The 16719-nt window shown below is 40.8% G+C and overlaps 1 protein-coding gene across 2 annotated transcripts in view; it reads right to left on the bottom strand.

Moving 5' to 3' along the window:
• LOC126188839 (laminin subunit gamma-1) overlaps positions 1 to 16719 on the bottom strand; it is a 1176568-nt gene that overhangs the window by 17403 nt on the left and 1142446 nt on the right. For both annotated transcript variants that reach the window (XM_049930455.1, XM_049930456.1), the window contains 2 exons: positions 15977 to 16107; positions 2776 to 2886 (listed from right to left, as the gene is read on the bottom strand). In XM_049930455.1, coding sequence (XP_049786412.1) covers positions 2776 to 2886; positions 15977 to 16107 — 242 coding nt within the window. The remainder of the gene's footprint in view (positions 1 to 2775; positions 2887 to 15976; positions 16108 to 16719) is intronic.

Here is a 16719-nt window from a genome sequence, read left to right as displayed (position 1 = left end):
GTCGGAATGTAATTGGTACTGGTTGCTTTTAATACAAGTATCATGGTAAGAGTCCAACTATTAACCCTCAACAGAACTAGTATTTCAGCTAAGTGAAAGGAATATATTTCACTTAAAACATTTAGACATTTTACCTAAACAAAAGAACATTAAACAAAAAGTGCAATTTCCAGAAACCGTTAATGTTTTAGATGTCTTGGAAATTGACAGCTGAGTGCCTTAGAGCACCCACTTTCAGGAAATGGGGAGGTGTGCAGCCCTGGACCGATTTTGCCTGATGGATTAATGATGGGGGGCAGGTATGTCAGCCAGCCTCAAAGTGGTTTTTATGTGGTTCTCCACACCACCTAGGTAAATACTGGGCTATCTGCCATGTCCTGCCCCACATACTTGATGTGCAAACATTTTGTAACAATATGTAACATTTTACCATGCAATTACACTAGCCAGCAGCTTTAAAATGTCTTTTGAAGCAGCAACCCCATCATAAACAGCCTATCAACAAGTATGGTTGGTTCTCCATGAAATAGGAGAAGTACCATACCACCCCATACCCGACATTGGCTGGATGAAGGGCACTGCACAGGAAAGCTGGTCATGGAAACTAATATTAATGAATAGGAACTAGAATAAAACATGCTGACATGCATAAAAAATTGAAATGGAACAAAAATAAAAATTCCTGGTTGGAGCAATACATAAAGTAAGAGAAAGACAACCACTCACTTATAGCAGAACAATGCTTGGAGCACAGAAACATATAACACAAAACAGCATTCACATTAGCTTTCGACCAATAGTCCTTTTTCTGACAAAAGTACACAAATTCACACACACAACCACATAAGACACCTAAACACACACCAGTGGCCACCACAGTGAAACTAACTACTGATACTCTATTACTGAAAGTAGCTGCCTGAGCTGATGGAGGTGGGGAAGGGGGAGGGAAGGACACAAGTAGGGGGTAGTAGGAAAGAGGCAGGTCTGTGGACAGAGGACTCAGTGGCTGCACAACAAGACAAAAATGTGTAGAGGGTACAGCTAACAGAAATGTAGGATGAGGGAGAGGGGGGGGGGGGGGGGGCGAAGGAGAGGGAAAAGGAAAGGTGAAAATGAAGAGGGAGAAAGGGAAAGGAGAGAGAGAGAGAGAATGCTCACACAGGGGGTGGTGGGAAGAAGAGTGGTGGGACAAAACAGTCCATGTCTTGATGGATAAAGAGTGGTGTGGGAAAAATAAAAAAATAATAAAAAAAAAAGAAAGGGAGGCAAGGTAAGGCAACTGGGAAAGATTAGCAGATGTTTAGGTCAGGGTGATTGTTGGAGCATAGGATATATTGGAGAAGAGCATAGGATATATTGGAGAAACAGTTCCTGTTTGAGTCATTCAGAGGAACTTGTGCTGGAAGCATGAATCCAAATGGCTCAAGTACTGAAGCAGCTGTTGAAGTCATTTGTGTTATGGTGTGCAGTATGTTTGGCAACTGGATTGTCAAGCTTGAGGTCTGCCAGAGTTTGGCAGCATCCATCCATATGAGGAGACAGTTAGTTACGTATTGTTCCCTCGTAGAATGCTTTACAGTAATTGCAGCATACCAATATATAATATGGCTACTTCACATGTGGGCCTGCCTTTTATTGGAAAGGAAATGCCTGTGACTTGACTGTGGTAGAGGGAAGTGGGGCGGGTAAATGGGACAGATCTTACACCACAAGGAAATGACCCATGGGATGCAGGACTGGGAATAGGATTTGAACAGGGATGGATGAGGATATCCTGAAGGTTGGGTGGCCACTGGAACATGACTTTGAGAGATGTGGGTAGGATATCCCTCATCTCAGGGCACAATAGGAGATAGCTGAAGCCCCGGTGGAGGCCACTGTGGTACGGGGTGATCAGAGGTGCTGGCGGTGGGTGGTTAACAGGTTTACTGGTGTCAGAGGAGCAGACAGCACAGGAGATTTGTTTGTGGATGAGCTTTTTATTTCTGAAGAACGCCTTTTTGGCCAAAAGCTTAAATGTAACAGTAGTCTTTTCATTGTACCTGTCTGTGACTCAGCTACTCCTCTGTGTGGCGAGTAGCAATCTATCCTTTACATAATATTGTTGTTATCCCATCCAGGACTTTCTGTTCTTTGAGTTTGCCAAGTGTTAGTTGAATAGTATAGATCAAAATGCATCAATTTAGCAAAAATATCTCACAATTGTAAATTACATGACAAATCTCAGCAAGCATAAACTTATACATTTCTGTTGCAGCTTACACATGAATACAAACACACACACAGTGGATTCTACTGAAAGAAAACACCATTTAAAAAGTAAAATAGGAAATTAGCCATAAAGATTGACAGCTTTTAAAATAAGAGATTGTTGTAATAATATACGTGCAAGTAGTTGTTGTGTGAGCTGCAACATACGCTTGTCTGCATTATTGTAGTAGCAGCAGTCAATGAAGAGGCTATCAAGCTGGGCATGCAGCAATTTTACACATCATGTTCTGTCCAGCATATATGAAAGTGAAGCTAATGTACTAGCTAATCCTTGTTACACAAAACTTGACATCTTCTAAGGTCTGAAACATCGATCTTCATGAAAGATTTATAAAAAGAAAAATATGTATACTTGCACATAAAAACTGACCTCACCAGAACTAATTAAATGAGTGTTTCACATATTCAGGAATGAATTTTATATGCTGTACTTTCAGAAGCACTGTTTCCTACATACATGAGATGAAAAGCATTTATTTGTGTTATATTCATATGCTCTACCTCAGATTCTGTTGTTGATCAACAGCTTGCTTTGCCAGTTCGTATGCCTGTGTTGAGGTGTTGACAGCTTTCTCAGCTATCTGTTTGATAGCATTGGCTTCTTGTTCATGGCTATAACAATAAACAAATAAATAATTGTGGTTATAACTACAAAACAAAAATTTTAAAGTTTCTTAATACAGTGGTTAAAACAGTTCTTAGCCTATGAATAAATCATAAACCATAAAGAGCAATGTAGGTTTCTTTTGACAGAAATAAACTGGGGCTGAATTCTTGTAAGCTAATAAAGTCTGCTGCAGTTATCTTTCCTTTTGCTTGAAACACAAAGTAATTTCCACGTTATGAATGGCGTTGGAACATTTATTACACACACAACACAAATATATACCAGCTGACTAAAATTTAGTCATGCAGGTGTGTAAGTATGTACCATGTGTGTGTGTGTGTGTGTGTGTGTGTGTGTGTGTGTGTGTGTGTGTGTGCGCGCGCGCGCATGTACTCTAGCTCGAAAAAGGATTTATGCAAAAGCTAACAAAGTTTCCCACTTAACTCCTTAAATTCTTTACATTCCACCAGGGCTTTCCATTTTTGTTTATTGTGTATTGCGTATTCAGCTGACATATATCATTTCATATTTCAAACAACAGCTTGAAAAGGAAAATTATGCAAACAATAAAACTATTGCATGTAGAAAGTCCTTTATCTTCAGTGACTGAATAAGGCTATAGGCAAAAACACTAGAAATAGGCACACAGTGTAACTGAATTCAAATGTGCACAGACAAATGGTTCAAATGGCTCTGAGCACTATGGGACTCAACTTCTGAGGTCATCAGTCCCCTAGAACTTAGAACTACTTAAACCGAACTAATCTAAGGACATCATACACATCCATGCCCTAGGCAGGATTCGAACCTGTGACCGTAGTGGTCTCGCGGTTCCAGACTACAGCGCTTAGTACCGCACAGCCACTCCGGCCGACGTGCACAGACAGCCAGGTAGTAAATTCAAGATATGTTCTTGCATATGGGGCAATAAAAATAAAAGGTGTATAGTTAGACTGCACACTAGATACAAAATGTATATTTATGTATGGTGCTATTGTATTTAAAAATGATATACATACGGCAATTACACAAGGGGTAGCCAAAATAAACTTGACTTTTTTAACTTATTTATTCACATTTTAAGCATAAACCTTCAATTCCCTTCAAAGTACTCTCCACTTGCATTAATACACTTGTTTAATCTTTTATTCCATTTTTCAAAACATTGTTTAAATTCTCTTTTGTGATACTTGACATTGCCTCTGTCGTTTTTTACTTCATCCCAGCAACATTAGTAAAACACTTTCTTTTCATTCTAGGCGGGAAAAAAAAAAAAAAAAAAAAATATGACGGGGCAAGGTCAGGTGAGTAAGGGAGATTGGAGAACGGGGGTTGTACTATTTTTGGTCAAGAGCTGTCATACAAACAGAGCTGTATGAGCAGGGCCATTGTCACAATGGAAAAACCAGTCACCTGTCTGCACAAATCAGGTCGTTTCTGCTGCAAATTGTTGTGCAATCTTTCCAAAAATTCCAAGTAGAAAGCCTCGTTAACTGTCTGACCCTGCAGAACAAACCTAGAATGCATGGCTCCTCTCTTATTGAAAAGCAAATCAGCATTGTTTGAATGTTTGATTTCACCTGACGAGCCCTCTTGGGGTGAGGCAACTTGAAATTGATGGTTGTTTTGATTCAAGAGCATAAGTGTAGCACCAAGTTTCGTCACGTGTGATAATCTTTGAAAAAAAATTTGGATCATTTCGGGACTCTTCTTTCAAAGCACATCATGCTTACACATGACCTTGTTTTTGTTCAGTGGTCAGCAGTCGTGGCACAAATTTGGCAGCCACCTTCTTCATTCCCAAATCTTCTGTCACAATTCACCACACTGACCTCCAAGTCAGCCCCAACAGCTCCACAATTTCTGTCACTGATCTTCATGATGATTGAATTAATGTTTTCAAATTTTTCATGAGTTCAGGCCAAGAAAGGATGACCAGAACGAGGTTTGTCACCAACTGACATTTCACCATTTTTGAAATGGGGCAACCACTCATACACTTGGGTTTTCCCCCTTGCATTCTATTTTTAAAATTTCAAGAGTTTCTGGTAAAAAAAAAAAAAAAAAAAAAAGAAACAGAATTTCATTGCCGCATGCTGTTCATGAGTAGCAGCCATTGCAAAAATGACAATCACACAAAACAGTTGTCACTATAAAATCACCCAAAACTAGTCCCAACCTTCTTCAGTAATGGCACTCGACTGGCTTACTGAATCAGAATGTTCATTCTGTGTGCTCCTAGCTGCAAAATGTGCTACTACAAAAGCTCTGCATCCCCCCCCCCCGCCAAAAAAAAAAAATTGTTCTGTTTCTTTTCGGTACCCCCTTGCATAGTGTTTGTAATTATTATTTTGTAAAACTGAAATATGCACTTGGATCTGATCAATATATGTACATCCAATGCTGCAAAATAAACAACAAACCAGTTTACTGACACTGAAGACCACAACAACAAACTACAATATCTTTTGCATTAATCTGCATTAACTGGCATTCAGTGTCATAATTCTACACAGATCTGATTTCCACATTAACAACAGTTACAGCTCAAAATCTTTGTATCTTACTTTTCTCTCTTATAAATACTGAAACATGCTGTGTTAACAGTGTTTGCAGAGACAGCATACCAGCAACAATGGAACTGTCATGAGTAGGTATAAGAAGATACAATAAGATTCTCTTTGGGTGATTAAAAGTAACTTAAATCAGGATGGCTTTATTAGGATCACATTAATGATCCTTTTCAATAACATTATTCTTTCTATTCCAATTAGAACTACAAGTCTCTGAGCTGAAAAACACTGATATATTTATTACTGTGATAATAGTATCCCACATTCTTACATTTACCACAGAAAAAATCCATAAAACATTTGTCTGTGCTGTAATTGTTCCAGTCATTGTGATCCATATGTGGACACAGGTAAATCATGGCAACATTTTTCCCATTGAGAATCTATTCCTCATCTAAATTTTCATTGGTTAGTATCTGTCACTTCTACTACAGTTCTACAAGAACTAAACACACTATTCACTGTTGTGTTTTCCTGTCTCTGAACATGTCTGATGTGTACCACTAACTAAATGCTTTCACTAGGCAATTCATTCTAAACTGCATGAGTGTTTGCGAGTTGCTATTTTTCTGGGATGAAGTGTATCTCTCCAACAACCTGCCACTGAATAATGCTTTCCATTTGGTGTAACTACAGTTCATTCTAATGAAAATAAGCAATTTTTGAACATATAAGTGGGCAGATAACAAAATCTACTCACCAAGCAGTGGCACGAGCAAACATATAAAAAAGTTAAAGAAATTTCAAGCTTTCCTGGCACAAGGGTTAAAGCAGAAGGCAGAGGGATTAAGGAAAAGTACTGGCAAGGTTTAGGAAATGGGAAAAATTATAGAGAAGTTGCCCAGAACCCTGATATCTTGAAGGTGGAAGACAGGGTAAGAAGCAAGACAGAGATTACTGACAAAACATTGTACAACAGTTAATAATGTGAGTGGAAAACTACATGTTGTAACACCAGTTCCACCCTGCAGAGTTCTGAGAAACTAATGTCAGGAGGAAGAATCCAGATGGCATCTGTTCACAAAACAGGCTTTGAGGTCACAACTGCCATATTGTAGAGCATGTTGGCAACAGGATACTGTGTGTTGCCAGTATATACCCTCTGTCTATGTCTATTTATCCTAACTGATAAATTGGTTGTAGTCATACCATTGTAGAAGGCTTTGTAGTCTTTACATAACAGATGGTACATGACAAGTGTCTCTCTCTCTCTTTGATAATGTATGTTTTGACAGTTACTGAGCTGGTATAGGGGGTGATAGGACGATGCATGTGGTAAATGGGTGCAGAAGGAGCATAGGGTCTGACCTGCACACTGTGAAGATTGGGGAAGGAAGGGGGAGGAGAGTGGGCAACAGAAAGCTATTCTAGTTGTGGTGGGCAAAATGTGAGAGGGACTGGATCTCATTTCATAGCATGTTTTTAGAAAGTCATAACCTTGTCGAAACAGCTGGTATTGCATCTGAAGGGAGGGAATCTGATGGGAGGGAATGTTTGACATGGAAAGGATGGCAACTGTCAAAATATAAGTACTGTTGTTTGTTAAGTAGGTTCATTTTAAACAGAAGTGTGCAGCTGACCCTCAGTGAGGAGGAGATCAACATCAAGGAAAGTGACATGGTATTCAGAACAGGACCACATGAAATTTAATTGGAAAAATGTGTTTAGAGATTCCAAAAAATTTTAGCAGGTCAGCCTCACAGTCTCACAATGAGTTCATATGGCAAAGATGTCATCAATATATCTAAACCAAACCTAGATTGAAGGCTTATGGATTCCAGGAAAGACTCCTCCAAGCAACCCATGAAAAGGGTTGACACAGGAAGAACCCATTCTCATTCCCCTAGCTGTGCCCCTGATCTGTTTGTATGTCTGCCCCTGAAATGCGCAGTAGTTGTTCATAAGTGTAAAGTTGCTTAAGGTGAGTAGGAAGGACATCATAGGTTTGGAATCAGGTGGGCACTGGTTGAAGCAATGTTCAGTAGCAGATAGACCACGTATATGGGAGATGTTTGTATAGAGGAAGGTGGCATCAATGGTGAGAAACAAAGGGCGTGGTGTGAGTGGGAGTGGTACAGATTTCAGACGATCTAGGAAATGGTTGGTGTCTTTAATATAGGAGGGGAGTTCTTGTACTGTAGATTGCAGGTGTTGATCAACTAAGGCAGATATAGGTTTAGTCGGTGTATTGAAGCCAGAAGCTATAGGGCAGCAAGGATGCTTGGGTTTGTGTGGATCTTAGGAAGAAGGTAAAAGGTAGGGGTGCATGGTTTGGAAGGGGGCGGGGAGAGGGGGGCAAGAATTTCTATGGATTGAGGTGTTAGTCCTTGGGAAGGACATGAGGTTTTAAGGAAGATCTGTAGGTAACTTTGTATTACAGATATGGGATCTTGATGGCAGATGCTGTATGTAGAGGTGTAGACCCTTGCTTACATATGTCATCAGTCAAGTAACACAGTGATAGATCACATGTCTGCTGGAAGGATAATGATATTGGTACTACTGATTCCTCCAAAACACAACATACGGCTACACCCAATATATTAATGAGCTGCTTCGACAAGGCTATGACTTCCTAAAATTATGCCCTGGAATGGAGTCAATTCTGTCTGACATTTTGCCCACCACACCTAGAATAGCTTTTCATTGCCTGCACCCCCACTCCACCCCGCATACATTCCATACATGAGATCGGGGTGCGCAGTTGTAAGGTGCACTACTGAAGTTGACAGACACTAGAACTGTGCATCAGAGGCTGAAGGTGGAAGACAGGGTAATAAGCAAGACATAGAGTACTGACAAAACATTGTGTGAGTGGAAAACTAACAACACTATACGTGGTAGAGGTAGGGGGCGAGGAGAGATAGACAGGTCAGAAAATAAAAGAATTAGGAAATTGAAAGGGAGTGAAGAAAGGAATATTCGCTGAGAAGAAATGCTGAGTCTGAAGAAATTAATGAAAATTAAGACCAGGTAGATGGTGAGAATGAAGGATGTGTTGTAATGCTAGTTGCACCCTGCGGAGGAGTTCTGAGAAACTAATGACAGGGGGAAGAATCCAGATGGCATGTGTGGAGAAAAAGAATTTGAGGTCACAACTGCCATATTGTAGAGCATGCTGTGCAACAGGATAGTACGTGTTGCACTCTACCAACTTGCTGACAGGTTAAAGAGTTGGATCTGGCCAGCCTCACCCTCAGTTGCATGTTGTCATTCTGACTAGGATTATCGAACTAGTAGTGTGGCCACTACATGGTAAATGTCTTCTTGTACAAGTTATTCTGGTGCAGCAACAGAAGGATCTCATCAAGGTTATGCAACTGGCTTTACCAGTGTTGCCCTCTAAGTACCTGGCTCTGTTTCCTCCTCCATTCCTGCCATTTGATGAGATGGCTGGAGATTGGGAAGTGTATGAAACACTGCCTAATTTCCACACTTTCCATGTTACAGATATGAAGGTATATCATGTGCTATTTTTGACATGGATTTCTCCCTCTTGTATCAGCCGTTGCAGCACTTGGCCCAGTTGCAAGAACTTTCCTCATTGTCATTTGACAATTTATGTTCATTGTTGTCTTCCTATTATCACCACTGCATGCACATCATGGCAGCTATGTCTGAATTCTACAAATTCAATAAGCAACCCCATCAGTCTTATCATGCCTGAGCCACAACCCTCCATGTCCTTAGCTGCAAGTGACACTTTGTCATGATTGAGTCAAAAGAATCATATGCAGATATCATGGTTTGCAATATTATCATCCACTCTGCCCTGGGTAAGGTCCCGTAATGCTCCATCCAATAAGAGAACTCTCCCTTGAAGAATTTTTGTGAATTTCCCAATCGTATGAGGTCTCACACACAACTGATCAGCAGCTGGAAGGCTGGTGTGGCATTGAGGCCATACATGGTGACCCAGATACGTCTGCTGCATATAGGGAGGGTCATGTAGCAGTAGTGCAAGCTGGTCAATCCTGGCTTCCGCACAGTGCATAAACAGCGTTCCATCTGTTGCTCCCTGTTGCTGTCATGTGCATCTTGTTGCTCAAACATGACAGGACAGAGTGTCCCCAGCATTGGGTCGTCTGTCATAAGTATCAAAATAAAAGGGCACATTGCGGTAGTATGCAACTCAACAGCACAGAATGCAGCATCAGAGAATATGGATATGGATATCCAGGAAGTGTTATCACCAGGACTGGTTCCTGATCTGGATTCCAACAAGCTTTTTATCAAAGGTTTGGTCCTCTTGAGACAGCTGCATTTGCAGGTAGACACTGGTGCAGAGGTTTCCCTGTTTAATGTCCAAACATATTCAGACCTTTGCTCACTGCCACTGTTGCCAGTAAACAGGTGCCTCCAGGGATATGGTAAACAGCAAATCCCTCTGCATGCCCAATTCAAGGCTGAAGCTACCAATTGTCTTTATTATCATCCGTGTTGCTAGTTCAGCAAACCTTTTTGGTTTTGATGCCTTTGGCTTTTCAGTCACGGATCAATACAGTTGATATCTGCTGAAGTCCCCTATCAATCATTGGAATCTCTGTCCTTAGAATTTCAGGATATCTTTACAGAAGGCCTATGGTGTGCCAGAGACTTTCAATCTTGCATAACCTTGAAGCAGTTGGCCCATCCGCCATTTTTTCATGCTAGGCAAATTCCTATAGCCCTACGTTCTTAAGCCAAGGTGGAGCTGGACTGGCTCACATTTCTTGGAGTTGTGGTTCCCATTTCCTCTAGACAATGGGTCACACCCCTTGTCATCATGAAGAAATCCTCTGCTAAATTGTGACATTGCAGAGATTTTAAGGTCACCATGAATTTACAGTCTGTGGTCATCATATACCCATTGCCACGTCTGAACTAATTGTTCACACTTAGCAGGGGGTCAATTCTTCTAAAAAAAATTTGATCTTTCATATGCATATCAGTAGTTACCCCTGGATGATGATTCCAGATGTACCATGGTTCTTAATATGCCTTTTGACTTGTATCAATAGCAACTGTTGATGTTTGTGGTGGCAAGTACCCCTGCAATTTTTCAATGCTACCTGGAACAGGTCATGTCCACAATTCCACAATGTTTCAACTAGCTGAGTGACATTGTCCTTACTAGACATACAACAAGTGACCATCTGCAACATTCTCTGGGTCCTTCTCAGGCCATGGGTCTGTGTTGCAATCTGCAGAAGAACAAATTTTTCAAACCATCTCTTGAGTATATGAGCCACACTATCTTGTGGTTGGTATAGGTTACAGACACCTCACAGTACTGTGGAGAGCAGTCTTTGCCCATTCAGATGCAGATAGTTTGGAGCAGCCACTGACGTTTGTGTCTGAAACGCTCAGCCCAGCACAGGTCCACTACTCTCAGGTCAAGAAAGAGGCTCAGATGATTGTGTATGTGGTCACAAAATTTCACATTATCTTGTAGTGCACCAAATTCCAACTAATTATGAGCCACAAGTCATTAGTTTCTTTACTTAGTCTATCTGCAAGGTCCCCAGTAAGGGTTGCAGCAGTGGGCATTGTTCCTCTCCAAATACAACTGTGACATTAATTTTTGCCCCACTGCGTGCCATGCCAACGCAGATGCCTTATTATGGCTGCCAAATGGCGTGGATCCTTATGTGTTTCCATTTGGATCTCATGTGTTTCCATTTGGATATCTCCTTCCACCAAGCAACTCATGGGTTTCCAATCACTAGTGTCCCAGTCACCAAGGCAACAGCATCTGACTCTGCCCTCAAGCAAGTAGTCCACCTCGTCCACCAGGGTTGGTCTTTTCACTCTCCAGGCCATGTATCTGACCCACTTCATAACTACTTTTTCTTGCACCATCATCTCTTCTCCACAGATTTCACAGCTACCAGGGTGGTTATTCCCAGGAGCTAGTGGTAGGAGGTCTTAGAGCTGTTACACGAGGATTACTGGGGTGTTTCCCAAACTAAAACCTTGGCTCACAGACATGTGTACTGGCTTGGCATTGACCAGGAACTGAAGCATTTGGTTGCTGTGTGTCCCCAGTGTGGTAGTCAATAGGTGGCTCCCAAGGCTTTGTTCCCCCATGGCCTCCAGCAGCTTAGCCCTGGGAATGCATCTAAGTGGTTTTTGTGGGGCCGTTTCTGACATGTTTTGATTTATTGTCTCTGGTGTGTTTTTTCACTTATGATCCTTGGCCTCTACCGAAGTCACTATTCAGGCTCTCTCAAAAATATTTTCTGTGGAAGGTTTCCCAGTTATTCTCATCGCTGACAGCAAACCTCAGTTCCTGTCACAGATGTTTCATAACTTATTTGGGCATTCTGGCATTCACTCCCCTCCCTTTCACCCGCAATCTAATGGGGAAGTTGAGTACATGGTTTACACCTTTAAGACCCAGATGAAAAACTATCTGCAGGACTCCACCACCAAGGAGACATTACTGTTCTTTTTCTGACTGCATACCAGACAACTCCAACTGAATCCTGTAGTTGTGCCCAGCCTCTCCATGGGCACTAGCTGAGGACACTACTCCATCTCCTCCATTGGGGATCTTGCCTGCTATTGTGTTCAGTTTTGCCAAGTTTTCCATCAGGGATGGCAGTAGGGCCAGGTAGTTATGGTTGATGCCCCCACTGGTTACCAGCAGTCATCGTGCATCAGAACATGGCAGTGTCTACACCCTCTGGACTGAACATCTGCAAGGTCTCTGGCGCCATCGAAATCAGCCCCAAGTACTGGTGGGCAATCCCTTCCCCCTTCCCCATCCTGCATACACCACCACCTTTGCCAGTGCCCCAATTACCGGGTGCCACCTATTCCCCAGTGTTCCAGCCCCATCTTCCACCCTGATAAGCCTATGACTTTGTAGCCTCTGGTAGCAACTCCGGTGCCCCTCCAGCCAGTGGACACGCCCCTTACAGTTCAATGTCTCCTGTGCAGACTTCGCCTATGGCAGAGTTGCCTCCCCACACTGGAGCTGAACATCACCAGGGATTCCAACTTGGATTGCCCATCACCGGTCCTGTAGTCTCGTGCTCTGACAGGGTGGCATTGGGGCTCTCCTCGCACTTGCCACTTTTGTCCATATTGTAAGGTATCTGGCAACCGGAAGTTGTTCTCCCCTCTCACATCTGAGCCTCCATATATATGGATGCCGTCTTCACATTGCAGCTGTCCACACATTCCCCAGCGAATGATCAACACTCCGTCCCCAAGGAGGTGGGGTGTAGCTACCCTCATAGATTCAGGTGTGGAATTGTAAGATTTACCACACAAGGCGGCAGACACTAGAACTGTTAGAGGCCGCCACTCACGGGTGTGTGCGAAGCCTTTCCTCCATGCACTCTACTGGCAGGTTGATGGCTTATAGAGTTAGGCCTAGCCAGCCTCACCCTCATTCGCATGTTGACATTCTGACTAGGATTATCAGATTAGTAGTGTGGTCACTCTGTGGCAAGTGTCTTCTTGTACTAGTTATTTTTAGATGTAATGAAGTGTTGTGTCTGTCATTGTCTGTGTGTTCTTGTAGTTTGAACAGCCCCCTTACCCCCAATCACTGCAATATCTGGTCAGACCCTAAGTGCCCTCTGTACCTATTTCCCTACCCTATGACTCCTACTCCTGTGATAGTTCTCACTCTAAGACATGTCCTATGCACCCTCCTACTACCTCCTATACCAGACCTGCAACTGGAAAAACATACTTTATCAAAGGGAGCGTCAACCTGTCATGTACCAGCTGTTTCAGCCTTCTACATTGGTGTGACTACCACAAAGTTAGGATGAAAGAGCATAGACAGAGGCTGTATGCTGGCAACACACACTATCCTGTTGAACAATATGATAGTTGTGACCTCGATGCCTGTTTCACCACACATGCAACCTGGCTTCTTCCCCCTTACACTAGTTTCTCAGAACTCTGGAGGTGGGAACTGGCTTTACAACATGTCCTTGGTTCTTACCACACACTTGGCCTTAATCTACATTAATTTCTTTGGGCTCAGTATCTCTTCTCAGTGCCTTTCTTTCTTCACTTCCTTTTAGTTTTCTATATCTATTATTCATGAACTGTACCTCTCCCCACACCCTACTTGTATCACATATGATGTACTCTTAGCTTTCCACTCACATTATTAACTCTTACATGATGGTCTATTAGTATTTTCTGTGTTGTTTATTACCCTGCTTTCCACCTTTGAGATCTCAGGTTTTCAAATCTCATGTGGTTCAGTCCCCAACAATCAGTCTTTCCCTCTCATCCCGTGTGCTAAGTCTCCCCTGACCTGGGATTCTGTGCAATTGTTCCATAATTCTCCCCATTTGCTGAATCTTGTCAGTCCTTTTTCTTCATCCTTCTTCCTTTGCCTAAAACCCTTCTGCCAGAAGAAGGAGACACTGGACCCAATATCTTGCACATTTCAACAACTCTTGTATGTGTTTGCTACTGCTGCCACCTGGTGAGCAGATTTTTTTATCTATCAATTATACTAGTTTGAATATAATAGAAAGAAACATTCCACATGGGAAAAATATGTTAAAAAAGATGCTGTGACTTACCAAATGAGAAAGCGCTGGTAGATAGAAACAATAAAAACACACAAACAAATTTCAAGCTTTCGCAACCCACGGTTGCTTCATCAGGAAAGAGGGAAGGAGAGGGAAAGACGAAAGGATGTGGGATTGGAATGACTCCTTACCCTCTCCCTTAAAACCCACATCATTTAGTCTTTCCCTTTCCTTCCCTCTTTCTTGACGAAGCAAGCGTGGGTTGCGAAAGCTTGAAATTTGTTTGTGTGTTTTTATTGTTTCTATCTACCAGCGCTTCCTCGTTTGGTAAGTCACAGCATCTTTTTTAATGTAATTATACTAGTTTGTCTATGTATTCATCCTGTTAATAAAGACTTGTGTCTGAATTACATGACTAGTTCCTAGTTTGACTCCCTAACACAGCAATTAATGACATGATCTTTCAATGCCACTCTTTTCATGTTGACATTTTACAATCTTTAGGCTATTTGCTATTGTAGCTAATACTATTAATTATTCATTAATAAATTCTGTGTCCCACTTGCTCTTTCAGCCATTTTTAAGATTTTATTAAAAGAAGATAAACTGTAACAAACCACCAATTGCAGAAAGTTCCTACATTCTGTTCCACCAAGGAAATTGTAAGTAATGGACAACTTTCTAGATGTTTTAAGGTGTAAGCATAAGTCTAAATGAATGACTCATTTTGTTCAGAAACACATGGTGTATTCTCCCAGGAAATGCAACTGAGAATTGAGCTAGAAACGAGTCCGTTCTAAGGCATTCAGAGAACAGTGCTGAAAGCAAAACTACTCCTATGGCAACTTCTTGATGACTATATTTGTTTTAAAGTTGTAGCTGTTCTCCTTGTGTCCTCATTCTATGTAAATTTACATTTGTGGAAAAAGTCCTTGCAATAACAGAACACTTTAAAAAGCTTACACTCAGTCCACAATCGTACCTTTCTACAGACTGTACATTCATTCTGTTCTGTAAATCCCATCCTGTAGACTACCTTCAGTGCTATGGAAGCAGTCATGGTATACCTTTACACAGTACTGAAATGTACATCGGGCACAAAATACAAAAATCTCATATGTCTTCAGCCACAAAATGAGGCACTGTATTGTAGCAATTATTGTCAAAATTGGTGTGTGTATAGGCTGGCCCGAAATACTGCTATTACATACCGCATTAGCATATCATTCCACATTGCGACAATAATTTCTGTTCCTTTTGTCATCATATCATCTCACATAATCCGAAGTATTACTGTTGACTTGCCCTATATTATAGACTATCTCTTATAACACAAATTATTTATGTGCCAATAAAGTACAATTACAATGTATTTCAGTTGTTTGGATTTAATCTATGCTCACAATTTAAATTGTCCTCCCTTCCTTCTTTATAAGTATTTAATGCCTCAGTGATCTCAAACTCCTTGAAATTGGGTGGTTTACTTTAAAACTTTAAAATAGTCCAGGAGCAACAAAAACATGAACTGTGACAATGAAAGTTATGGCATGGCTTGTACTGTAGACAGAATTCTCACAGTACTGTGTCTAAAAGAGCATACAGAAACAACAAACATAAGTGTCAATCGTTCCTGTCCTGTGTCCTGACGACAGCAGCAAAAACATGGGAAAATTTCATATATATCTACAGGTTGAGAAAAAATACATAAATATTGTCTTTTGAAATTAAATAGATTACATTCAAACTGTAGTTAGATCCATGCTTTCTTATAATAATCAGTATGACTGAAAAATGGAGGTATCAACTCTGTATTAAATTTGAAAATCATATTGAAACAGTGGTGAATATATGATATGTTATGCATTCCCTCATTACATCTATTGTACACATATCTAGCACAATTATTATTTAATATTTATCACTTTTCTGATTGCATGTATTTCCACTATTTTGCACTACATTCTGTGTTTCAAACAGTATAAATTTAACACTTCTATTTAAGTTTCAAATTACATTACAGTAAATAAGCATACCCGCTTGCAAATATCCTTGCTTCTCTTGCATTTTCAGACATCTGGTTGCTCTGCTGTCCAAACTGATCAGACTGTTCTTTCGCTTTCTGAAGTGCAAGGTAACCTTCAGTCTGGAGCAGATCCATAGTTTCCTGAGGACATAACACTTCCATGAAAATATATATTTGAACAGAAAGATGTTTTTGTGTGTACAAGCTTCATTACTTAAATAAAGGAAGGAAAGAAGGTAAGGGTTTTGCCACTACTAATTCTACTCTCTTACAGCATATCTAATATTTTACAATAGCATCCCAGTAAGTAAACAGCGCAGAAAAAAAGTAGATCCGTTTCCAAATTTCAACACTGTGTACCATAACATAACATTTTAAAGAGGCACATCATAAATATTTGAATACTGCATATTATAACATTTACGGAATATTCCATTGGTACTTGTTTGATACAGACACATTAAAAACTGAAACATACAGCTTTATTGTTTTACAATAATACTTATTTTATATTTTGTTCAAACTGGTTTTTTACTTTCTACGTCGTCATCATCGTACAACTAATGACTAGACAGTCAACACCTCATCAATGAGAGCTTCTAGCTGAACCGAGGCTAAAAGATGTATGACAATGCATAATCTTCAGATCATCTCCTATCTTGGTAAATAGCAGTCTTTGTACAACTAGAAGCTCTCACTGATTTTGTATGGACTGTTTATTCAATCTTAAATTGTCTGATGGCCTAAGCTAGT

This window comes from Schistocerca cancellata, chromosome 5 (genome assembly GCF_023864275.1).
Source record: "Schistocerca cancellata isolate TAMUIC-IGC-003103 chromosome 5, iqSchCanc2.1, whole genome shotgun sequence".
Classification (NCBI taxonomy): Eukaryota; Metazoa; Arthropoda; class Insecta; order Orthoptera; family Acrididae; genus Schistocerca; species Schistocerca cancellata.
The sequence above is the reverse complement of the archived record's forward strand: the minus strand, read 5'-3'. Positions and strand labels throughout refer to the sequence as shown.